An 8,781-nucleotide genomic window follows, 5' to 3' on the forward strand; every position below is an offset into this window, starting at 1 on the left:
GATTCTTGGATCATTTCATCCCTCAGCCCCTCTGCAAACTGTGCCCTTACTGGGGCCAGCTTCACGGGCATGTGACTAGTGCAGTTGACAGGTCCCATGTTCAGAAGAGCCCTCTTGGCTTTAATCATCTGTGATTGCCATCCAGAAATTCTTAATTTTGTATTTGAATTTGTGTTTTGTAAGTGAAGTCTGAAGGGTGTGGAGCTTGAGCTGGGGGGACTGGAGCCTCAGCTCTAAGGAGGTCCCACAACTGCCATCTCCCACCTCCCCGGAATAGGTTCTGTCTGCCTTCCCCTCCCTGCCTCTGCCCTGTGACTTCTGCCATCCTCCAGCCCCGACAGGGGCCTGAGTGCTCACGGGAAATCCAGGCACTTGTGCCTCTTGGCATCTCAGGTGGGGCACGGTGGCGGGCGGCTGGTGGAAGGGGAACACAGCAACCAGTTTGCTTGAGTTGTGGGGCAGGGTCTCTAGACACCTGTAAGGGTCTGTGCTCGCCCCACCAGTATCCCTGTGCCTGAGGGAAGATGACATTAAACACCGTATGGGGTCAAGAGAGATGCAGGAAGAAAGGAAAAGAGCATTTCTACTTTAGTACATTTCATGACACTCCTTCCTGCCTTTTGAACCAGGTCTCCATATTTTCATTTTGCACTGAGCCCCGCAAATTATGTAGCCAGCCCGGGCCCTGACCCCACCCCTTCTCTGATACATCCCAGACAGCACATCCCAGAAGGAGTGGGTCTGAGGCAGGCTGGGAACATCACTGGGCTCAGAGCCTGCCCTTCCCCAGGGGGACACGAAACCCATAGTGGAAATGGCCCCAGGCTTGTCTAAGGCCCTGGCATGAACTCCAGGGCTGGGGACCCGGTGCCTCCACACTGACTCCTCTGTCCATCTCTCTGGGGAACCAATTCTAAACCTCTTTGCAGTGACCCCTGTGGAGGGAGCTGGGGAGAGTCACAGAGTAGGTTTAAGTAGAGGTCCGGTATTTAAACCTCCCTCTGCTCTCTGGTCCTGGGCCAGGTTTGGGGGGGGGGGGGGCGGTTGGTGTCAGCACCTGGGATTCGGCAGGCCTGAGCAAGAGGAGACTCTCCACCCTGGGTCCCACTCCCTCCCAAGACACCAGATCTTCTGGTCTGGCCAGTTGGGGTTCCTCCCTGAAACTCTCCCACACGGCTGGGACCTGAAGGGCCTCCTGCTCCTGAATGCACAGTAATAATAGAATTGTAGCCCTGCCTCACTCCATCCCTCTGGAGACAGGGGGTTTCAGACCTGTTTGGCAAAGGAGGCAGCTGAAGTTCAGAGAGGGAGATGGAGTTGCTTGAGGTCACACAGCAAGAGGATGGCAGAGGCAGGAGTAAAATTTCAGTCTGTCTGACTCCAGACTTAATACTTTGTCCACTGCCTCACTCCACCATGAAAGACTCTCCTCCCTTTATTATAAAACAGACACCTCAGAGGCTCAGAGAGGTGAAGACACTTAAGTGGGTCACACAGCAAACCATAAGTGAGGCTGGGATTCCAAGGCTGGGAGGCAGGGAGGTAGGGGGAAGTGTTGAATGACTTCACAGCCACTCACTTTCTCTCTCTGAGCTTCAGCATGATGACAAGCAACCCAACCTAGGTGACTGAGGTGCTAGTCATTATTGGCGATGGGGGTGCCCCGTGGGGTCCAGAGAACAGATAAAACCTTTATGAACACAGCCGCTATTTTTCCTGCCATAGGTAAATCTTATCTGTGAGTCAGGAGAAACAAAGCAAGGCTAAAGCTGTAGTTTAAATAATAATATAATATAAATAATACATAACATTGGGTTAGCCAAAAAGTTCATTCGGATTTTTGTAACCTCTTACAGAAAACCCAAACGAACCTTTTGGCCAACCCAATACAAGCAATCACTTATATATGTGGATGTTTAGTCATTCTGTGGTTTGCACAGTGTTCTTGTTTGTTCCTGTGTTCAGACATAGAAGGCAGTGGTCCTGATTGTGTCTCACTCCATCGCGGTCACAGTGTGGCCCCATATGTGTTGGTGCAGGGGTGTAGCAGAGCACCCAGACATCGCTGTGAGCCGCCAGCCAACTCCCAGCCATCAGAGAGAGGCTCTTGTTCTCTTACCTGGGAGGCTGCCCTGCTCCCCGCCCCCGGACTCCTGGCCTTCTCTTGCCCCTTCTACTCTTTTCCTTTTTTACTGAGGCCACAATGGCACTCCTCCCCGACCCTTTTCTTTTGGTAAGAATAGTGTACATTCAGTGAAGTGCATACATGGAAAATGTACAGCGTACAGCTTGTCGATTCTTAACATGTTTGTAGTTACATGTGTAACTACCACCCAGATGAAGATAGTAGGGGTTCCTTACTATTACTCCTTTGGGGCAATGCCCTCCCCAAAGTAACCCCTATTTTGATTTCTATCACCACTGATTAGCTTTGCCTGTTCTAGAACTTCATAGAAATGGAGTCACATGGTATCTTCTACTTGTTTAAGGCTTCTTGAGCTCAACATAAAGTTGAGGGTTTTTTAAGATTTTTGTTTGATGTGGACCATTTTTAAAGTCTTTATTGAATTTGTGACAGTATTGCTTCTGTTTTATGTTTCAGTTTTTTTGTTTGTTTGTTTGTTTTTTAGCCGCGAGGCATGTGGGATCTTAGCTCCCCAACCAGGGATTGAACCTGAACCCCCTGCATTGCAAGGCAAAGTCCTAACCACTGGACTGTCAGGGAACTGCCAACATAAAGTTTTTGAGACTCACGTTGGCACCCAGGCCAGTAGTTGGCCCGTTTTCATTGCTGCATAATTCCCTGGGATTAGTGAATTCATTTCTTGATAAGTTTTTGCATCGTTTGCCAGATTGATAGTTTAAAAAGCAAATCTGATTGTAGACCCCGTGAAACATTCTCCATCTTTCTCAGAATTAATTCAAACCCCTCCTCAGGGCCTGGAATGGCCTCTTTTGCCTCAGTTTCCCCCTCACTCCTGAGCTCCAGGTACAGGAGCTTCAGGTACACTGCTCTCCTCTCTGTGTTCGAAGGGTCCATGCTGCTTCCAGCCGAGGTCTTTGCACGTGCTGACCCCTCTGCTTTGCAATGTGCTCTGACCCCATCCCGACCTGCTTCACTGGCTAAACCTCCAGGTCTTTAAGATCGTAAGGCACCTGGATGATTTACATCCTCAGGGACGCTTCATTGACCAGCCCCCACTTGTAGACGCCACACCTCCTTGTAGCTCCCTACACTTCTTCCTTCGTTGTCCTCGCTGTAAATAACAATTTGTATGATTCTTTGATTAATATCTGTCTCCCCCATCAGACTGTGAGCTCTGTGAAGACCAGCGCTGGTTGTTTAGTCTCCAGCATCACCCGGCCCAAAGCCTGCACTCATTCAACATTTACTGAGTGTTGAATGTTGAGTAGACCCTCTGTGTGAGCCTTATATCCTCTCCCCACCGCCACAAACACACAGACTTTCTCCTGGGAACTGCCAGGGAACCTTGACTCCCGCCCTTTCACTCCTTGGCAGTGGTGGGTGACGCATCCAGGGGCGGGTGTTGCGCCCCACAGCTGAGGCTGATTTGGCCCGGTTGCGCAAGGCCAGGGTTGCCTGGGGCGAAGTTACTCATCCTGGGCTCACGTAAGAGGACCCGGGTTGGGAGGCGGCACAACTAGGGTGGAAGCCGAGAGAGCAGGACGGAACCATGGACCCCGCCAGGAAAGCAGGCTCCCGGGTAGCGATCTGGACAACGGGCTGGCTGCTGCTGCTGCCTCCGCTGCTGCTTCTAGAAGGTGAGTCTACTGCCGGAAGGGGGCGGAGGGGATAGAGTGGGAGCTCTAGGGAGGGTTCCCCCACCCCATACAGAGCGGGCTTGTGGGAAGGATCTCCCATCCCGGGCAGAGGGGTCGGGGGAGGGGGTGGGATGCGGGAAGGTTCCCTACCCTGGGCAGAGGGGACTGTGGGAAAATTTCTTCCATCCTAAGCAGACGGGGGGCTGTGGGAAGGGATCCCTCACCGAGCTGACTTGAATGTGGGTAAAATTCTCCCATCCTGAGTGGAGAACTGTAGGAAGAAGTCCCCCCACCCCCGTCTATGGCAGGGATCCCCCACCTTGGGCATAAAGGGCTGTGGGAAAGATGCTCCCACTGCAGGCATAGGACATTCTACCTGCCTCTGTTCCCCCAGGAGCGCAGGCCCTGGAGTGTTACAGCTGCGTGCAGAAAGCCGATGACGGATGCTCTCCGCAGAAGACTAAGACGGTGAAGTGCGCGCCAGGCATGGACGTCTGCACAGAGGTCGTAGGGGCGGTGGAGTCCAGTGAGTGGGGCCTCCGGGTCCTTGCGTACTCCTTTACGCTCCTCCATCTGGGCCCCTCCTCCTTATGGTCCCGCCCCTCCCTCTGAACTTGGCCACACCCCCTTGAACGCAGCCCCATCCTTCCCTTTCAGCCTGGCGTGGGCCCTTCGACACAACCACGCCATTAGGGCTTAGAGGGATGAGGACGGAGAGTTGCGCGTGGGTGGCGTGAACTGGGAGAACCCAGCTCTGGGACCTCGTCTCCTTTAAGGGCACACCCTATCCATTTCCCCTGGACCACTGAGATCTCCCCACCCACTTCTGTCCCTGCCAGAATCCTCTCCACCCCAGCCTCCCCCATCCAATGGGGCCCTTGGTGACGGAGATTCCTCTAGAGGTCTTCTCCTGAAATCCCTAGGCTGAGGCTCCGCCCCTCTGACCCGCCCCTGTCTGCGGCCACAGCTCCTAGGAGGCCCCATCCGTCTCTGATCCTGTGCCTTTTTTGTCGGTCTCAGCTCCTTCTGATGCTGCTTTCTGCGGTTCCGACTCCCTATGGTCGTGCCCCGTCTTAGCTCCACTCTTGGCCCTCCCGCGTCGATTGTGTCCAGTGTCTATCAGCCTGTCTGTCCCCTCAGACTCCTCTCTTTCAGGTTCCGCCCCTCGGTCTGTTGTTCTTTCCCCTCGGATCGGCTCTTTCTGAGGCCCTTGCCCTCCCACCCTGGCCTATCCTCTGGTGCCGGTCTATTCCAGGCCCCGTCCCTCTGACCCCGCCCCCTCCCCTCTCCGCAGTCCACGGGCAATTCTCGGTGGCAGTGCGGGGCTGCGGTTCGGGACTCCCCGGCAAGAATGATCGCGGACTGGACCTCTACGGGATTCTGGCTTTCGTCCAGCTGCATCAATGCTCCCAGGACCGCTGCAACGCGAAGCTCAACCTCACCTCGCGAGCACTCATCCCCGCAGGTCGGTGGGGGCAGGGCCGCAGGCCCAGGGACGGAGCCATGTCTGGGCTGAGCGGCTAGGGGCGGTCACAAGGGGAAGGCGGGAGAACTCCGTAGGGGCTGGGGGCGGGGCCACGCCCTGGGGCGGGATTATAGGCTGAGCTGAGTGTCCGTCGAGGGGCGGAGACGTGGGCTGGAGGGACGCGGAGCAGGGCTGTGCTTCCTGAACTCTCTCGACCCCTTCCTTCCTCCCCGCCCCCCTCGCAGGCAATGAGAGTGACTACGAGCCTAATGGGGTCGAGTGCTACAGCTGCGTGGGGCTGAGCCGCAAGGAGTGCCAGGGTACGGCGCCGCCCGTCGTGAGGTGCTACAACGCCAGCGACCACTTGTACAAGGGCTGTTTCGACGGCAACGTCACCTTGACGGCAGGTGAGTGAGCTCGAAGCACCGGGCCTTCACAGGTTGTGGTAGCCTTTCTGAGGCTTCATGGGTGGTAGGTAGCCCTTTACCCAAAGGGTTCCCCCACCTCAGCGCATTCGTGGCTTGTCCTAGAGCATCATGAGAAATGCAGTCCTATTCCCAGTATAGCACGGGAATAGGAATGCTTTTGTCCTAGAGTTTCTGGGGAAATAACAGTTTTCATAGAGGCCTGCCAGGTGCAGAATGGGAGGATGTGCAATGGGAAATGTATTTAAGCCTCCAAGCTTCTGCCCAGGCATCGTGGGTAGTGTAGTTCTGACTCCTTAAAACTCAAGGGTTAGTGTCCCCACTTGTCCCAAAGTATTAGGAGAGATGTAGTTCAGCCTCCTGGCCTCTGCTTCAGGGAACCATGGGAGGTGTTCTTCAAATTCCATCCTCTGCCAGGTGTATTATGGCAAATGTAATTCTGACTCTAAGACTGAATTTTGGTGGGGGTGGTGTGAGGGGTGGGGGGAGAGAGAGGGAGGCAATGGTCTTCCGCTCTTTCCTCGTGTGAGAGGTGTTGTATCCCAGTTCAAACCTTTCTTCCAAGGCATTGTGGGACTTGTAGTTCATTCTACACATTTTTCCTCTCAAAGTACTATGGGAAATGTGGTCCACCGTGTGCCAAGACAGTGGGACAGTGGGACAGTGTTTCTCAAAGTGGGGCCCTAATTGAGACTTTGGGTTTAATGGATGCAGAGTCCTTCTGTCCCCTGTTTTGGGTCTTCTTGCTCTTGTCTTGCCCCTAAGTTTCATTCTGGCTGTGCCTACCCCCTCCCTCCAACCACGGACCTACCTGTGTCTCCCTCCTGCAGCTAATGTGACTGTATCCTTGCCTGTCCGGGGCTGCGTCCAGGATGAGTCCTGCACCCGGGATTCGGCGACAGGCCCAGGGTTCACGCTCAGCGGCTCCTGCTGCCAGGGGTCTCGCTGTAACTCGGACCTCCGCAACAAGACCTATTTCTCCTCTCGATTCCCGCCCCTTGTCCTGCTGCCCCCTCCTCCGTCCACCACTCTGGCTGCAAACAACTCTGTCAGTACTTCTGCCCCAGCCCTGGCCTCCACTTCCACCACCAAACCCACCCCAGCCCCGTCCTCCACTTTCACCACCAAACCCACCCCAGCCCCAGCCAACCAGACTTCTCCAAAAGAGGTCGAACCTGAGACCTCCCAGGTGGAGGAATCTACCTACGGCCACCAAGACCGTAGAAATATTGGGCAGTACCCCATAAAAGATGGGGCCTCTAATAAAGACTCTGCAGCTCCTTCAGTGGGGTGGGTGGCTCTTCTGTTGGCTGTGGCTGCTGTCACTTTACTATGAACTTCTCTACCTCTTGCCCTACTTCCTTGACCATGGGTACCCTCCCTTCCCATTACTCCCTCTTCCACCACTGGACTGGGCTGGCCCAGCCCCTGTTCTCCCTAGCTTTTGCTGCACTGGTTTGCGGCTTTGGGACAGAAAGTTACCATTGTATATATCCTGCCAGGGTGTTCCAGCTTTTTGAGGGCAGCAACTGTATCCCCCTCATCTTTGTCTCTCCCTGGTCTTCTCCTGGTGCCTAGGTCAGAGGGAAGTCAGAGCTGTCCCAGGGAAGGTGGGAGAGACAGTGATAAGCTTCATATTCGCTTTCTCACAGTCAACCTGGAATAGGAGAGATGGGGTCTGAGGGCTCTGCCTCCTGCCCCTGAATCTTTGTGGGAATCATTTTTTGGCATCTTCTTTGCCTTCTTTTATAGACTGTGAGCTCCTCAAGGGCAGGGACGGTGCCTTACGCCTCAGTGTGGTCAATGTCTGGCACATAAGGCTTCAATAAAACTTTAATTACTTTGTATAGTGTTTTAAAGGAGTTATTTCTACCTCATTGCTGACCTACCTCAGTATAACCTACCTGAGATATTTCTACCTCCTGAAGCTGAGCTAGGGTGGGAATGCCAAGACTGAAATGGAGAAACTGAGATCCGGAGTCGCAGCCCCGGGGGACGTTGGTTTTGAACACTTTTCACCTCCTGAGGTTTAGCCGTGCTTATGGGTGATCCCACTGGTGAGGGGGAGACCGGGTGAGACCATTGAGCAGTGTGGAGGGGGAATGGTACTCTTAGCAATGTTTGGGAGCAGAGGGGAGCTTTGTTTCACAAGTTCGTACACGGTCCTCAGGCCCCACCAACTTTGCCGTCGTTTTTTTTTTCTTTTAAATAAATGTATTTATTTATTTTTGGCTGTGTTGGGTCTTCGTTGCTGCGCGCGGGCTTTCTCTTGTGGCGGACGGGGACTACTCTTCGCTGTGGTGCACGAGCTTCACACTGCGGTGGCTTCTCTTGTTGCGGAGCATGGGCTCTAGGCGCGCGGGCTTGAGTAGTCGTGGCACGTGGGCTCAGTAGTTGTGGCTCACAGGCTCTAGAGCGCAGGCTCAGTCGTTGTGGCGCACGGGCTTAGTTGCTCCGCGGCATGTGGCATCTTCCCAGAGCAGGGCTGGAACCCATGTCCCCTGCATTGGCAGGCGGGTTCTTAACCACTGAGCCACAACGGAAGCCCCTCATCAATCTGCTTTCTTAAGAGTCATTGTACAACACGGGGAATATAGCCAATACTTTTTAGTAACTGTAAATGGAAAGTAACCTTTAAAAATTGTATATAAAAAAATAGCCAAGCTTAATGATTAAAAAAAAAAAAAGAATCATTCAGTGGCTTGGCCCCGGCATCCCACCTGTCCAGAGGGCTTGTGGGTGCCGCTGTCCACTTTTGCTTCCTCTTGGGGACTTGGGGCCTGAGTCCCACCACCATCTCCTCCAATCAGATGAAAGCTTGGGCGCCCAGGGAGGAAAAGCCTGGCTTAGGAAGACCCTGGCAGGCTTTGGGACTGCTTGATGGAGGGGAACCAGGTGTGCAGAATGGTGAGATAATAGTAATACTGGGAATTGGCTGGTGGTCCAGTGGTTAGGACTCCCCGCTTTCACTGCTGTGGCCTGGGTTCGATCCCTGGTCCAGGAAATACAATCCTGGAAGCCACGTGGCACGGCCAAAAAAAAAAAAAAAAGGTAATACTGCTGATATTACCATTCATAGTAGGGAGTAGTGTGAGTTAATAATAAAAT

The 8,781-nt window shown here is 53.8% G+C and overlaps 1 protein-coding gene across 1 annotated transcript; it reads left to right on the forward strand.

The window, feature by feature from the left end:
- Positions 1 to 3,618: 3,618 nt before the first annotated feature.
- LYPD3 (LY6/PLAUR domain containing 3) lies at positions 3,619 to 7,520 on the forward strand. The gene is made up of 5 exons (XM_024768584.1): positions 3,619 to 3,783; positions 4,178 to 4,309; positions 5,078 to 5,248; positions 5,494 to 5,655; positions 6,504 to 7,520. Exons 1-5 carry the CDS (start codon positions 3,696 to 3,698, stop codon positions 7,007 to 7,009), a joined length of 1,059 nt encoding a protein of 352 aa, XP_024624352.1. The 5' UTR covers positions 3,619 to 3,695; the 3' UTR covers positions 7,010 to 7,520.
- The last annotated feature ends 1,261 nt before the right edge of the window (positions 7,521 to 8,781 follow it).

The sequence above is a fragment of the Neophocaena asiaeorientalis genome, unplaced genomic scaffold, assembly GCF_003031525.2.
Source record: "Neophocaena asiaeorientalis asiaeorientalis breed wild unplaced genomic scaffold, Neophocaena_asiaeorientalis_V1.1 scaffold629, whole genome shotgun sequence".
Lineage (NCBI taxonomy): Eukaryota > Metazoa > Chordata > Mammalia > Artiodactyla > Phocoenidae > Neophocaena > Neophocaena asiaeorientalis.

What these genes read in the sequence shown, in the direction of transcription:
- LYPD3 (XM_024768584.1), top strand. Translation starts at nt 3,696, where the DNA reads ATGGACCCCGCCAGGAAAGCAGGCTCCCGGGTAGCGATCTGGACAACG. An exon ending in TCCGCTGCTGCTTCTAGAAG is followed by an intron (nt 3,784 to 4,177) that starts GTGAGTCTACTG and finishes CTGTTCCCCCAG; the next exon opens with GAGCGCAGGCCCTGGAGTGT. An exon ending in GCGAGCACTCATCCCCGCAG is followed by an intron (nt 5,249 to 5,493) that starts GTCGGTGGGGGC and finishes CCCCCCTCGCAG; the next exon opens with GCAATGAGAGTGACTACGAG.